Source organism: Erpetoichthys calabaricus, chromosome 12, assembly GCF_900747795.2.
Source record: "Erpetoichthys calabaricus chromosome 12, fErpCal1.3, whole genome shotgun sequence".
Classification (NCBI taxonomy): domain Eukaryota; kingdom Metazoa; phylum Chordata; class Cladistia; order Polypteriformes; family Polypteridae; genus Erpetoichthys; species Erpetoichthys calabaricus.
In genome coordinates, this window is record NC_041405.2 from 11898750 (window position 1) to 11915704 (window position 16955).

Below are 16955 nucleotides of genomic sequence, written 5' to 3' on the forward strand. Positions count from 1 at the left end.
AGACTGACTAGTAGAAGCATTTTTTTTTAAAACTTGTGCAAGTTAATGGAAATGATCAAAAGATAGAAATGCTTATTGTGAAGTCTAGGTGACTGATATTAGATATGAAAGTGTTACAAGAAATAATATATATACTTTTTAAAAGATAAGATCACTAAACTGGAATGGACTAGTGAATAATACTTAATCTTGCATGGGCATCTTAGAGATTGAAAAGTTTGGCTTATGTGGTCTTCTGCAAAATCACCAAGAGAAGAACCAAACGTTTGCAGGTTTAGAATGTGTTTTGTAAAAGATTTTTTTAGAGATAAATATAATTTAGAATTGACAAAAAAGAAATTACATGAGTGCTATAAAGCAGGGGTAGGCAACGTCGGTCCTGGAGTGCCACAGTATGTGCAGATTTTTGTTCCAACCTAGTTCCTTAACGAGAACTCAATTATTGCTGATGAAGCACATATTGCTTAAGTGACATTTTCATGCTTCATTTTAGTGGTCTCGCTTGTTAAGGTTCTCCAACCTTAATTGCTTATTTCAATCTTAAACTGCTGCATTCAGTGTTTTAATTGCTCCTTATTAGCAATAAAATGTAAAAGACAAAGCAGCCAGCAGTTCTCCAGCTAGCTTTTTTCCAATTACATCTGTGTGTGTTCATCATGCACGGTTTGATTTAATAAAACACTTAATAGAAAAATGTGACAGACTGAAAATGATCTGTTTTAGGCTTCAAATCATTTGGATGATATCCTTGGAAAGGAAAAAAATCTACGATATAAAAGCCTTACATTGCACAGACTAACAAACCATAAAATTAAATAAGGTCTGAGATTGGCAATGCTTGGTTTCTAATTAAGCAATTGGGTTGGAATGAAAACCTGTAGCCACTGCGGCTCACCAGGACCGACATTGCCTACCCCTGTTTTACATCTTATTGCTAATAAGGAGCAATTAAAACACTGAATGCAGCAGTTTAAGATTGAAATAAGCAATTAAGGTTGGAGAACCTTAACAAGCGAGACCACTAAAATGAAGCATTAAAATGTCACTTAAGCAATATGTGCTTCATCAGCAATAATTGAGTTCTCGTTAAGGAACTGGGTTGGAACAAAAACCTGCACATACTGTGGCACTCCAGGACCGACGTTGCCTACCCCTGCTATAAAGAGTGTAGTACGGAGAGAGCAGAGGTCCAGGTAATTTGACGGAGGACAGAATTCAGAGTGTGCACAGCTCAGGGCTGAATAAAAAACAAACACTTTCAAGCTGCACTCGCTTGAACCTCCAAAGCTGTGATATTTTAAGTGATGTTGGGTATTGGAGATTGCCTAATTTACATGGGGTTACCAGACAGGACGGGGAGCCACAGAATAGAAATGGGACAAATGAAGGCCCCCGAGAGAAATGGAAATACATGTAACACTGATGATGCACATCGGATGGTTAAGTAATTCATTTACAGAGTGCCACAGACGTGATTACTCTATAGGTATTGATGTTAGAGAAAGGTCATGAAGACTAGGAAGATGTCCAAAGAACTAGTCCAGAACAAGCAGTGATATCATCCAAGGGTTCTGTTGGGGACACATAAGACTGTTATCAAAGTACTCATGGGATATTCTGTAACAATAATTGGGACAACTAATGAACTTTTAAGCTCTTAGAACTTTAAGGGCATTATCTTAAACCCAGAGGTGATTTTGAGAACTGCTCTGGAAATAACCTCTGGGTAAGGTTTAAAAGCCACTTCCACTTCCTGCAAGTGGCCCATTGTATGTGCAGTCCGAAAAGTGAATTAGGGTAAATTCACAACTAGAGAGAGAAAAAGAGAGGGCAGAGTCAAAGAAAGAGCAAGAAAGAGAGGAAAAAAGAGAGACCTGATATATGAAAGGGAAACTTTTTTGGTGCTACTTTGGGGTGGGCAAGTGAGCAAGCCATTCTACCAGGTAAGCAGGGTCACAGAAAGTGTTGCTTTCTTTTTCCACTGGTATTTTACTTTAATTTCTTCTTTGATCCCACATGTTTTTCTCATCTGTTCTATTTTTTTATTTACTTTGACGTCCTTGGTGTCCTTCCAAGTAAGGGAGGGAAACCACAAAATAAGCACGAATGCATTCGACTGATCCTTTATTTTAAAAATGAAATGTAAGGAAAAACAGTGCTTGAGATTAAACTGTATATTATGTCAAACCATTTAACAACTGTTCTTTTATCCTTCGGTCTCATATGCTTACTAGTATTTAACAACCTCAGAAACTCTTAATGCAGTACATCCAACCCACCAGTTATGGCCCCTTTCATCTATTTTTCAGTGTCACAACACAAAGACCACCTGGAATTAAACACAAGCTTGGAAAAGGACAAACTGTTGTTGCTAGGTGCCCCGACTCATTCACTCAATTACACAAGGGTAAGAAAGATTTTCTAATCAACAACTTAGATTCCAACCAACATGCAGAGACTTTCAAAAATCCATAGAGAAGGCACTTTGGGCAGAAAATAAATGGAAATGCAAAAGGAGTCAGGTGGCAATACTTGTGAGAGAAGCATTTTGTTCTGCAGTGCACATTAAAAAAGAAATACATAGAATTTGTCTTAAACAAAGCATGAAGAGACTGCTGAGATGGTTAAGTGAACAAGCAGAATGTTCCAGGTAGAGGTTTAAGAAATTAGCTGATGTCATGTTCTTTCGTGTACCCAGTAAAACTTGACAGCTGTCATTTGCACAGTTTTCCATTAGACAATAATAGCAGAACTTGAGAGATATTGAGAAGAACAAGACTGTTAAGACTTTTTATTTGAGTATGTTACTTGGGTATGTCAGCTAATTTCGACCACCCCATACCAATGAACTAATCAGAGAAAATATCAGATGTTTTATAAGCATTAATTCACCACTGTTATCTATAAATATGCTACCTTTGCTCTGTGACCATTTTGTGACACCTCTGCTCAGGGGACTGTCCTTTAATAGACTTAATGAAGAGAAATTAAAGACACATGAACAAGCTTCCTCCTGCCTGGTTTCTGACTTAAACAGGTCATAGATGAGAACCAAATTCCTTTCACTAATGTATTTCCAATTTATTTCTTCCACATAACACCTCTTACAGTATTGTAAATCCTGAAATAAATATATTATAGTGCATGGTCCTGACATCAGAAGACGATAATATTCAAACTGGATGTGGGGAATCCTGATATTGCCACCTGTTTACTTCTTCTTCTTCTTCTTCTACGACTACTACTACTACTACTACTACTACTACTACTACTACTATATGGGGTTGATGGGTTTGATCAAACTTCCCCATATAGCCTGGTCCTGCCCCTCCTTCCCAGTCAGACCATTTTCCTTCAGATCTTCTTATATTTTGTACATCCACCTCCACTTTAGCCTCCCTCACTTTCCCTTCCCCTGAACATCCATTCCATTAATTGTTTTGCCCACATATTCATTGTCTGTCCTCATCGTATGTCCATACCATTTTGACTTCTTTTACTGTACATTCTTACTTATCTCTTTCTCACTTTAGTCACAAGTAATCATTATGCATTTAAACTATCTATTATTTTAGGAACCATGGGGATGGTTGTGCATTTTAGTAGATACTCCCATCTTCCTGCATACCTTACTTTGAATGGTGTCATCACTAACAGGATGAATGCGATGGAGCCACCAACTGAAGAGTTTCACACCACACAGTGAATACTGGTCCGGTTTTACAAAGCCACAATGGAACTCATCCTCACATCCTCAGTCACTGTCTGCTGTAGGAAAGCACCTCTTTGTTCTAAAAGCAAATTGCAGCTTTTCATCTCTTCCACAGAGAAAGATACTTACTGCTGTTGGATACATGATGCTACCCTAAAAATCTTCTCAGTGCCAGAATAGAAATACAAGTTAAAAAAATATTGAGGATCCCAGTCATTTTAGCCATCATCTGTTTTATATACTCACATCAGGGAAATCCTACTGGACCCTCAGACAAAAACTGTTCAGAACCTAAGCATTTCTCCTAAATCTATCTATCTATCTATCTATCTATCTATCTATCTATCTATCTATCTATCTATCTATCTATCTATCTATCTATCTATCTATCTATCTATCTATCTATCTATCTGTCTGTCTGTCTGTCTGTCTGTCTGTCTGTCTGTCTGTCTGTCTGTCTGTCTGTCTGTCTGTCATTAAAAATATGTTTCTGTATTGCACATTTTTTTGCACATTAGAACATTGCGCAGTAGATAAATGCCCATCATCCAGCTCCATAGGTGTTACATCTAAGTTAACATTGGAATAAGTAATACATAAAGTATTCCCAGGTCTCTTAAAATGTTAAAATTTGATTAGATAGCAATGACACAATCATAGCCGGCCTACACAATGTTACCTGTTTAGATATTAAGAAACAAAGCATGTGGATTTCACAGTAATTAAAGAATCCAGCTCTATCAGCAGTAAGTTGAGCTAGAAAATGAAATGAAACAGAGGAAGTGGCTATTGCGGAAACAAGGCTCACATCAAAACAGATATTGGCCCCCACAAAAGCAAGTTGATTAGCTGATTAATTTTACATGAGATGGTTGCTACCGTTAAAGAAAAGTAAAACAATATGTGAATTAATGAAGTAGTTTTATGGAGTTCTGACAAAAATGGCTGTGCAGCTATCATATTAAATAGGCATAAGAAAAGTTTACATTGAAAATGTATCCTGAATCAGACGCAATTCACTTGGCATGTATAAAACTAAGTGAAGAGTGTGGATTCCAGATAATGTGCTTATCAGGTTCAGAATGGGGTGAACTGCAGATTAAAATTATTTGTACACTGAAGGTTAACTGATGTGAGATGACAATCTAAGAGAAAAGAAAAACCCTGAGAACATTTACAGATTTTAACATTAAAGCTATCCATGAACTGCATGACACAAGCTCAGTTCAAAATTATACTTAGATAATATCCAACACACTTACAAGCTCCACTTAATCAGTTTGACTTCAGACCTGCTTTGCCATCTATGTATCTTAAATGTGCCTGGCACCTTCTTGCAGCATCTTTGGTCATGGAAACAGAGTATTACAAAAGTATTTTTAGACAAAAGGATTGGCCAACATCCTTCCTTCAAAAGATGGTTGACTTACTTTATGACTTTGAATGCTTACGTAATTCACCCGGCCACTCAATTCTACTACGGCATTTAATAAATTAATATATGAAGTAGGTTGGTGGTAATCAGCTCTACAGACTAAAATGACTTCATTGGTTTCTCCTCTCTTTAATTTTCTTTATTTTTTTTTTCACTGTCTCTTAGCATTCTGTTCATTTACTTGGTTTCTGCATGATTGCCAGGTGCCAAGGTAAGCTGATACAAGAAAAGCTTTTTTTTTCCTTTTCTGTTAAACAATCTTAGATTTAATCTAAGTTAAATATTAAAAAAGGTAAGTTTGGACTTAATTTGGGATAAAAGTTTTAAAATGAGAATATGTTTTGCCAGGTCAGTTTGTAGAGTACATAAGACCAGAGAAGAGGGATCTACCAGACTTCTTAAGTACAACAGATCATAAAGGACTGAATAATTTGCTCACAACATGTTTATTGACTAACATAATGCAGATGAACGTAGGTACAATATTAGCATGAATTTATTAGCTACTAATGAAGAGCCACCATTAGAGGATCCAGATGTTATATCATGTCATAGTCAAACGGTAGACTAATCTTCTCACTTCTCTCATCATCTCCATTTACAATGGTTAAGTGTCTTATAAATGTCTCAAGGCTAAGGTGGCGTAGCTCACAGTTTCCTCACAGCTTTCTGAAGGTGGTTCTCGCCTCTTTACAGCTGATGGTCTAACTGTGCTATGTGCAGAAAACCCATCTTCCATGTCTTGTGTCATTTGTTTCGCTGGTTGTAGTGAAGCATACCATAATTGATCCGCCTAATAACAAGAACAACAACAAGAAATTATATTTTAACAGCAACCACTCTTATGCTTCAAAATTATTCAGGCACTGATGAAAAGCATAATATTCAATTGAACATGTGTACGTACAGTATGAGCCCAACCTCAGTTTTAAGGTTATTATTTTATTCTTTGCTTCACACTCTTACTGGCATGATATCCCACTGTGGTAACTAAATAATTCGGTAGACCCACTTATGGACTGTATGCTATTTACTGTAATTGAGAAATATCAAGTGTTCAGCAGTAAGAAACGTGAAGTATTCCATACTGCCATAAAGTGAAAACATTGTTCATTTATTTACTAGATCTATTAAACAGATAGAGGGAGTAAGAGAAGGAGAAGAAGAAACTGCATTATCATTTGCATAAAGCAAACAAATATCTTATATGTAAATGTCTACGCATGGAAGTGTTTGTGTATGTCTGTCTGGCCCGGAAGTGTGAATGAAGCTCAAAGATCCAGCAAGGCGGCCACAAGTTAATGAGTCAGAGGAAGAATGAAGTATGAGGCTACAGCATGAAGCTGAAAGAAAGCAACTCCATCGTTAAAGTGAAACTTGCTCAGCCGCTGATAGACAAGGGGGACGAGCATGTCCGCAAAACAAAACCACCAACTGTGCATTTCTTTTTTTTTCTGACGATTTCAATAGTTTCTAGGAGCACGGGCTTACACAGCTACTGTTGAATAATTATATTAAAACAAGTAAACATTAAATAAATGCTTAAAATGTTCTTACTTAAAAACTCACCTGTTTGTCCATTGCATGGTCATTGAGCTGCACTTCTCCTGTTGAACATTAAGTGAAAATGTTAGTTTGCAATATTTAAAGCATTGCATCAAAACATGGAAGTTTGTTCAAATATATTTCCAAAGAAAATACAGTGAAAGAAGATGCATATTTTAATCAACTTAGTTTAGCTACTTAGTCCAATTTTGCATCACAGGCAACCAGAATCTGTCTAGATTGCATTGTGTAGAAAGCAGGCCGAGCCATGGGTGACATACCAATTTGTCAGATAGATAGATAGATAGATAGATAGATAGATAGATAGATAGATAGATAGATAGATAGATAGATAGATAGATAGATAGATAGATAGATAGATAGATAGATAGATAGATAGATAGATAGATAGATGAAAGGCACTATATAATAGATAGACAGATAGATAGATACTTTATTAATCCCAAGGGGAAATCCACACTCAGAACAAGTCAACCTATGAAAGCATAAGGGAGGCCAACACAAACTGCTCTGGTCACTGTAGCTTCATGTCAACCAATGAGTTACCTTCATAAATAAATTTGTTTACTATAATTAACCCCATATTTTCAATTGATCTCCCAAAGTGGAGTTTTACAGAACCTCAATAAATTAATAAATACATTTGTTATACTGCTATTTTTCATTTTATGCATAATATTCACAACAACATTTGTATAAATTTATCCTGCAGAGAAGCAAAATTGTTGATGAAATTTGTCACTGTAAAAAAAAAAATCAGAATAATTCTATATAATAATTTATTTATTGATTCATTTCATTCATAGGCCTCAATCTCTCTAATCATTGGTGAGTCAGAAACGAACAACCAAATGTTCTTTATAAAGTAGAAAATACATTTGCAGGCATATTAACTAATCTATTAGACATTTGTAGTGGTGGTGCTGCTCAGAAAGTGGGGGCTGAGTTAAAGAGTGGGAGTTTAGCTGATGTCACCAGGAAGCGTCCCACCTGCTGTGCTTACAAGATGTCCCTGTGTGTCCAAGCATAAGAGGTCTCCTTTTGCTCCTGCTGTAATGGAACTGATTCTGTGCTGTGAGCGAATGGTAGGACAATAAAGTCACTTGACTTCACATGACATGACTTGATTCATGACTTGATGGTTTCACCGCTAACCGCCAACAGTTGCAGCAGTGCAAATGTGTGAATTGGAATAGATTGTGGTGTGATTCAACGACAAAAGAACAATTTAATGCATGTATTGATAGGCTTTATAAACTCAGTAATCAACTTTGGAGTTCAACTTCTGAGCCGTCACACTGAAATGCATTTACAGGTAGACTATTTCCTTGTGCCTTACCTCTATTCTGACATGCCTTATAGATTTTCACCAGCAGAAATGGTAAAATAAGAAGGGGAATGATAAGAAGTAAAAGCAGATACCAATACCATGAATCCACCTCTGAAAAAAATATAAAAATGTAACTGGTTATTTTCAAGGTAACTCAGGGCCGGCTCTAGCATTTTTGCTGACCTAGGTGAAGCTGTAAATGATGCTCAATTAGTTGTATTACCATTATAATTTAGTTTGTTAGCTGGTGGTTTAAATGTATTATGAATTGATTTAGATGTTCACATTTATTACCATTTTAGCACTGGATAAATTGTATTTACTCCATGTGTAAACACAACTAATATAATAAGATAATGGGTTAATTACTCAATGGTAGCTTCATTTTACAAAGAATATATCATTTTTAAAACATAAATAGAAATAAGTTTTCTTAAAGTTCTTTACAACAATAATAATAACTAGCGATGTGCGCGCAACGTCTGTGAAGGGCTCCCTGTTTAAATGCGGCTGCCAGTCGTGAACTGGGCCCTTCGTCGCACAGCATTATGATTGTTTTATAAGGGAAACAAAATTACAAAACAAAACCCTTGGACATTGATGCAATAGGCACGGCCTACTTGGAATCACTGTCCAAATAGTAACTATGTGGTGGTGGAGGAGCATTTCTGCTTCTCTCCGTTCACAGTCCGTCTTGTTTTCATGATGCTGTCGTTTCCTCTCACAATCTCTTCTCAACCTTTCTCCAATCTTGCAGGTTGCTTTGTGGCAATCCAAAGAGTAAGGAAGAACCAATGCTTCTTTCTTGAACTCCAAACGCCGACTGATGGAAAATCACAGAAGTGTGTCATTTCCAATGAAAATATAAAAGTGTGGAAACGTTTTGATTGTCCCTTGCATCACAAACGAAGGTGACTATGTAGAAAATTATATCATTTTTTTTGAAATCCTTAATAAACAGAGTTTTAAAAAAATGTGGAAATTTTTTGAACATCCCTCATTTAATATTTAAAACTGGAACTCAACATTCTTCACTAATCTTCTTCTTCATTGATTGTGTTTTGTGATTCACCTCACATTTAATGTTGCCCCCTAGGCTCAAATGAGCAGGACTAAGGTGCTTCTGTTGATGAATTTTTTTATCTGGGCTCCTTCTTGATTAATGTGTGGACGGTCTGGGGGCAGAATGCTCCCAGAAAGAATTACCCTGGCAGGATAGAAGCCTACAAGTTAGGGTTGTAAGGTCACTCGAATTATCTAAAGGATACAATGTCAACAAAATGAATGAATCAGAAGTAAGAAAATGTGTGAAATCATTTCAAACTAATCCACTCACCATCTCCTGTAATGCTCTCTTTCAGTGGCTGTGTTAGAGAGCTGTGATTTACCACACATGTGATCTCCATCCTTGAACTCCACAATGTGGATCTGATCTCAAGGGATGAGTTGATGCTATAGGTGCCATCCGGAAGGAGTGTGTGGTTTTCTTCCTTGAGCAAGGTAGACATGCCAGATGGAGAATGTTCCCAAAAGATGGAAATATTAGGAGGATAAAAACCCACAGCACTGCATATGAAAGTCTTTATCTGCAGATCATTAGTTGGCAATTGAAGATAAATCTTCACCTTAGGAATGGCTGTGAAAAGAGGAGGGAAAGTCTGTAGTCACTTTACAGAATTATAATTGTTTTAAATAATGAATGGAGAACATTAAACATGCACTTTTAAATACTTTCTTAATTCAGCTGTAATGTTTACTTCAGACATGAAACTAAGATAAGGTATTGTAGGTGTTATATACTATAAATGAATTCAACACATAAAACATTATTTAGATTTTAAAAAAGAAAATAATTCTGCAAATTGTTGAACAAATATAGAAGAGTGAATTTTAAAGAACAAACATAGTACTAGGGTGTTGTATCGTCCATCCATCCATCCATTTTCCAACCTGCTGAATCCGAACACAGGGTCACGGGGGTCTGCTGGAGCCAATCCCAGCCAACACAGGGCACAAGGCAGGGAACAAACCCCGGTGCAGGGTGCCAACCCACCGCAGGTGTTGTGCCGTGTTAGCCATTATGAATGTAGAGAAAAGCCAAGCAAAATGACACCTTTAATTGGCTAATTAAAAAGATTACAATATGCAAGCTTTCAAGGCAACTCAGCCCCCTTCATCAGACAAGATCTCGCCTGAAGAAGGGGCCTGAGTTTCCTTGAAAGCTTGCATATTGTAATCTTTTTCGTTAGCCAATAAAATGTGTCATTTTGCTTGGCTTTTCTCTAAAGAACAAACATGAAACAAAAGTCAAATAAACACAAAGGAATGAAAACAAAATTTCAATTTAAAAAGAAATCTATGAAACTATTTTACAATAATTACTGAAGAAATAACACAAGACCGTCCATGTGTGATAATTCCTTGGGCAGATAACTACATATTCATTTCAACTAATTATTAAATTGTGTCACCAGTAGGGGGGGGCGCCACAGATCCCCAAACCCAAAAATGTCCAACAGGTTTAAATAATGGATTTTTTTTTAATCCAGCAAGCACTAAACACAATGAAACACAACCAGAAACAATACGAAACAATAAACCTTTTCCTATCCTTTTGCCTCCAGCTGAGTGTTGTCTGCAGTTTCCCAACTCTGACTCCCCAAGGTAAGGCAGTGGACTTCTGTTATACTGGACCAGGAACAGCTTCTGCTGAGGGAGCATTTCAGGGTTGTTTGGAAACCACAGTAGTCCTCCTCTGACAGCACCCCCTTGTGGCACCCAGGAACCCTGACAGGGCTGTACTTGCAGACTCCAGTTCTCATGAACCCCTGCAGGTGTCCAAGCTGGTTCGCCTCCAGTGGACCACTTGCACCTAACATATGGGGGATGAAACTACTCCTGGCCTCTGGCTTCTGTTTGTCCATTCCTGGCACCTTCCATTTTATCCCACAGTCATGCCATCGTCAGGCCGGGATGCCTGTCAAATCCTCCAATGGCACTCACAATAATCATTAAAGGAATATCCCGCTCAAAAATGATACTGTTTTTATCTGTTACATACCCCATGTTCTTTGTATTTATAGATGAAAAGTCTGTGATAAAGCAGACTTTAATGGGTGGCCACAGTTGAACAATACTAAACAACAGCAAACAGTATTAAAGCTTCCATGAAAAAAACCTCAGGTTACCCATGCTGCATAATTCATGTGTCAGTTATTCGGCCATATGTCTAAAACACATAATAAAATATTGTTAAATAAATTCCGGATAATAAGAGCACTGCAAGAACAGGAAGTGTGGTTTTTGAATTGACCAACAAACGAGGTGGAAATGTTTTTATATTGTTAAGTAAATTCTACTGCAGTGTGCTTAAGTGGAAACCCCATATTCTACTTTAAATGCACTATAAGTGGATTTTTTTTATTTAGTTGAATGTTTAGTATATTTAAAAGCAAGCTGAAAATAATCAATTTTTCAAAAGTAACTAACTTCAGTGAAGACTTGTTGCATAATAACATTGTTGATTTCCAAACTCATCATGTTTTCTTTGTGAACATTCTACATCTAAAAATTGCTTAGCATTTATTGATTGGACACTTTAAATTAATTACTGGCTTTACAAAGCTTTTTATGAATTTCTGCACATTATAAAACAAGTTCACTTTAAACACAATTGTTTGCATAAATTTTAGCTAAGGCCTTCTTCAGTACCTTTGACAGTGAGATAGGACTCTTCTCGTGGTTTTGCAAGTCCTTTCCCAATACAAATCCCAGAACAGATGAAGTGTCCAGCATCAGAGGGCTTCACGGCTGTAATGTTCAGAATGCTAGCTGACAGATTATTTAAAATAGAGTAGTGACTGTCAGTCCTAATATCTCTTTCATTTCTTTCAGTGCCATTTGGAGATGAGTGTCTGTGGCGCCAAAGTAATTGGGGAGTCTGACAGTCTTGTCCATCTTCCAGTATGCAATTGAGCTGAACCATCTGACCAACCAGAGCCGTTAGAGCTGGAGGGACAATGAAAATGTGAACTGCAGAGCTCAGGGTGAAACCTAGAAAACAATAACATTTAAAAATGACTATTTTACTCAAAATAACAGCCTTGAATTGGACTTCTGTTTCATTTCAGCATAACATGCACATTTGCAGATATTACACAGCTGTGTACAATGACCTAATAGAAGTTCTGCTTATACAAACATTGACTAAGCGACTGAGTAAGAATTATATCTGTGCATAATTCATAACTCTTACAGAAGTGCAGCTATTAGCGATACCTGGCAAATAAAGTTATTTTGAGCAGATTACAGGTCTGTTACAAATAACTCAATAAATATTCAATATTAAAAGAATGTGTATCGTGGGTACGAGACTTGACTCAGCTTCTTGAACGCCATACACTGGTGAGAAAAACTGTGAAACTCCCCCTTGACTTTCTAACAAAAATGCTGGCATGTTCAAAAAATGGTATAACCTGATGATCCTTGAAGAGTTAAAATTATTGTTATTTAACATTATGATATACACTTAAAGGTCACTTTATTAGGTACACCTTGCTAGTACTGGGGTTGGACTCCTTTTTAGATTCATGGCATAGATTCAGCAAGGTGCTGGAAACATTCCTCAGGGATTTTGGTCGATATTGACATGATAGCATCAGATTTCTTGGCTGCACATCCATGATGCGAATCTTCCATTCCACCACATCCCAAAGGTGCTCTATTGGTTTGAGATCTGGTGACTGTGGAGGCCATTTCAGTACAGTGAACTCATTGTTATGTTCAAGAAACCAGTTTGAGATGATCTGAGCTTTGTGTCATGATGTGTTATCCTGCTAGAAGTAGACATCAGAAGATGGAGACACTGCAGTCATAAAGGGATGGACATGGTCAGCAACAATACTCAGGTAGCTGTGGCATTTAAATAATGCTCAGTTGGTACTATGGGACCAAAGCATGCAAAGAAAATATCCCTCACACCATTACACCACCACCACCAGCATGAACTGTTGAAATAAGGCAGGATGAATCCATGCTTTAATGATGTTGATGTGAAATTCTGAACCTACCATCTGAATGTCACAGCAGAAATCAAGACTCGTCAGTACCAGGCAATGTTTTTCCAATCATCTATTATCCAATTGTGAATCTATTATCCGTGTGAATTGTGTCCTCAATTGACTGTCCTTAGCTGACATGAGTGGCACCCAGTGTGGTCTCCTGCAGCTGTAGCCCATCTGCTTCAAGGTTCGACATGTTGTACACGTCAGAGATGCTCTTCTGCACACCTCGGTTGTAAAAAGTGGATATCTGAGTTACAGTTTCCTTTCTATCAGCTTGAACCAGTCTGGCAATTCTCCTCTGACTTCTGTCATCAACAACACATTTTCGTCCAGAGAACTGCCTCTCACTGAATATTTTCCCTTTTTTGGAATATTCTCTGTAAACCCTAGAGATCGTTGTGTGTGAAGATCCCAGTAGATTAGCAGTTTTTCAGGCCAGCCTGTCTGACACCAACAACTATGTCACATTTAAAGTCACTTCAATCACCTTTCTTCCCCATTCTGATGCTCAGTTTGAACTTCAGCAGGTTGTCTTGACAAGGTCTACAGGCCGAAAAGCATTGAGTCTGCTGCCATGTGATTGGCTGACTTGATATTTGCGTTAACAAGCAGTTGAACAGGTGTACTTAATAAAGTGGCTGGTGAGTTTATAGTTTTGTCCTTAAATATATAATTTAGTTAAAACATTATAGCACTCTTACAACAATCCCCTTTACAGCTCTCAGTAGTAAAGATCTAAGCCTTCCCTTCAATGTATGTTTGTGTAAATTGCTTTTTAGATATGAATTAAAAATATTTAATACACTTACATTTTCATGTTAAAAAAACAGCCAAGCTCTGTTCCATTAAATGAACATTATTCTAGGCACATTTAACAATCAAAACCTAGAGCTGCCCTAATACACTCAAGTATGTCATAATAGAAATTTTCACAATATGTTTTCAAGAAATAACCTAATTGCATGTTTTTGAAATGATTTAAAAGGTAATTAAGAATTTGGAGATAAGTACAAAGTTCCTGACACTCTGAAGTTACAGAGAAAAGAATGAAGAAGAAGAAGAAGAAGAAGAAGAAGAAGAAGAAGAAGAAGAAGAAGAAGAAGAAGAAGAAGAAGAAGATCTACATGGCGCATTACTAATTTGGATTACTACTAAAGTAAGTCTTGCACAAATGGTCAAATAAGATAACAGAATCTACAAACTCAAATACAGTATGTTAGGGAGGTCTAAAAATGATGAATAATGTGGTTAGCATCTGCCAGCAAAAGGTGAGAAAAGAATTATTAAAAAATTACCAAAGCATTTATAACTTCATGAGCGAGAGAGGAAGAAAAATGTTCTCCCATCAGGAGAAGTGAAATGAAAATCATGAAATCTTACCTGAATGATGAATACTAAAATATAGAAAATAATAAGAGCTGCTTTTACTGTATATATATATATATATATATATATATATAAACAATTTAAGAAATGTATTAGGTTATCTCTTGTGAACATATTTTATAAATATCAATTACAGCTTAATTGAGTGTAAACTTTTAAGACAGGCCAAAGTTTTAGTTATTTTATAAGCGTTTTAATTAGCATAATCATTTCCAACAGCATGCCGTTTTATTAATAGTTCACCTAAAGAATGCACTTTTTTATTCTTTTGGATAATGGAAGAAAAAAATGCAGTACTTGGAAGGAAAGTCTATCTCTATATAAATAACGGTGGCAGTGTATTCGTGTGCGTGCCTGTGTTTGCGTGTGTGGGTTATATGATAGAGAACATTTTCCATTTAATGGAGCATTTAGATTTGCTATGTACGCATTTTAGGCAAGGTAACCTACCCCTAAGTCATTGGGCGCAAACACAGAACGAAGTGCAAAAACGTGGGGTGCATTGCAGCGTTTCTTGACCAGAGGATGAACCCATGAAAAACAGAACAGCTGGAATCAAAGCCTTAATGAACCCCGTTTGAATGAAGGGAAGTCTGAAGACAGAACCTGCCAAAATGTAAAATATTTGAGAACAACTTGCCTAAAAAGACGGCCAAACTGCTCTGCAAAGAGTTGTCGACTCTGAAGAAATTCACCAGGAATCTGAGACTTTTCTTCAGTTGAACCCAATGGAGTGCGAGGTTCCATCTGGTATGTATATTTATTTAAAGCGTCTGAGTGAAATGAGAAAGTGTACGTCTATACGTGGAGTAAAGTGAGCACAGCAAACGAATGTGGAATCGACTAACAATTCCGGAATCGAATTGCATTCACTGTATTCGACCTTAGCAATAAAAGAATGGGTGCCAAATTTAATTTTTGCCCTTTTAACACGTATTTTGGTTACCCCAAAATGCGATCTGTTCAAAATTACAATGATGGTGTGAGCACGAATCCCTTCTTCGCAATCTTGTAAATTGTTATGGTACTCGCATTAAATACCCGATAATTTAGGCGACTGAAAAATTCTTTCTTTCTTTCTTTCTTTCTTTCTTTCTTTCTTTCTTTCTTTCTTTCTTTCTTTCTTTCTTTCTTTCAAATTTGGTTTAATTAACGAGGTCGCAGGACCTTGCAGGCTATACAGCTGTCAGCAACAAAGCAAGAGCCAAGAGTCCGTCCAAGATCTGTTTTAATCTCTAAGCATAATTCATCTCCATATCTTCTGAGACACAAACATTGCCAAAGGTATATAAAACAAAGACATTAAAAAAGAAAAGAAAACTTACCTGTAACACATGCAACCAGTAGCTTGATTTTAAGCCACTGCATTATTAGTTCCAAAATTTCATGCAAATAAACCCGAAGAAAAGTGAAACGCATAAACTTCAGTTTCTCACATCCTTATCTTGAGCTTAAAGTGCTGCGCGGAAAGTGCTTTATGATTGGTTGCTGGTCACACCATCTTAAAATAAAAAGAAGAAGAAAAAGTTCAATGATGTTTATGTACCTACGATTCCATGTTAAGATTATCGACCTCTTTAACACTGAGAAAGTCACTCATCTGATAGAAGTTGAATACAGTCTGTAAACCGAACTTTCGGATTTTATAATTTGCTTTAGATGAAGGAGGCAGCTACTGTAATTTAATAGGTCACAGTGCCCTACAGCTTAGACTTATTCACTTATGGGATCCCCTCCCATTGGTTTGTGACACGAATGCAGTTGTAAAGTAAACCCATTTACTTTATAGACACTTAGAAATAAATATTTAGTGAACTTTTGCTTTAATCCGCTGTACTAATTCTGCTTTCACCGTATTGTCTTGCCTTATTATTCTCTTCCGCTTATTTTTTCGAAAATTAGTGAATTTGTACAATAATAAAAATACGATTAATGTTTGATTAATGTCAGAAGAATCTGAATCTATCTATCTATCTATCTATCTATCTATCTATCTATCTATCTATCTATCTATCTATCTATCTATCTATCTATCTATCTATCTATCTATCTATAGTTGATTTCATGTTGTTTGCGGTTTGTCCATCTGAGCCATCGTAGTTATTTAAGTTACAATATATACACAACAAGTTATGACCCTGATTCAGCTTCTTTCCTTTAGCATTAAGTGTTGTTTGTTTTTATTGGTGTCTGTTCTGCTTGTCATTTTCGGAAAGCAAACTACACAGAAACCGTGAATTATAAAGAAAATAACGGACTTCGTCAGGTGGCACAGTGGTAATGTTGCTGCCCCGTAACAAAGGAGTTAGTAAGCCATTTTTAATTTTAATCAACTTATAATTAGTTTAACTTTTTGCCTTCGTTTATTTTTCATGCAGATAAGTGCAATACGTGAGATTTATATTTATTAACAAAAAAAGTATTCTACATTTGATTTTGTGTTATATAAACGCATATTCTAAA

At 36.6% G+C, this 16955-nt stretch overlaps 1 gene segment (V, D, J or C); it reads right to left on the reverse strand.

The window, feature by feature from the left end:
* Positions 1 to 5577: 5577 nt before the first annotated feature.
* Positions 5578 to 15981, reverse strand: LOC114663236 (Ig gamma chain C region-like). The segment is given in 6 exon segments: positions 5578 to 5940; positions 6717 to 6754; positions 8053 to 8154; positions 9380 to 9679; positions 11755 to 12096; positions 15818 to 15981. Coding segments are annotated over 6 exon segments (1053 nt in total).
* Positions 15982 to 16955: the final 974 nt, after the last annotated feature.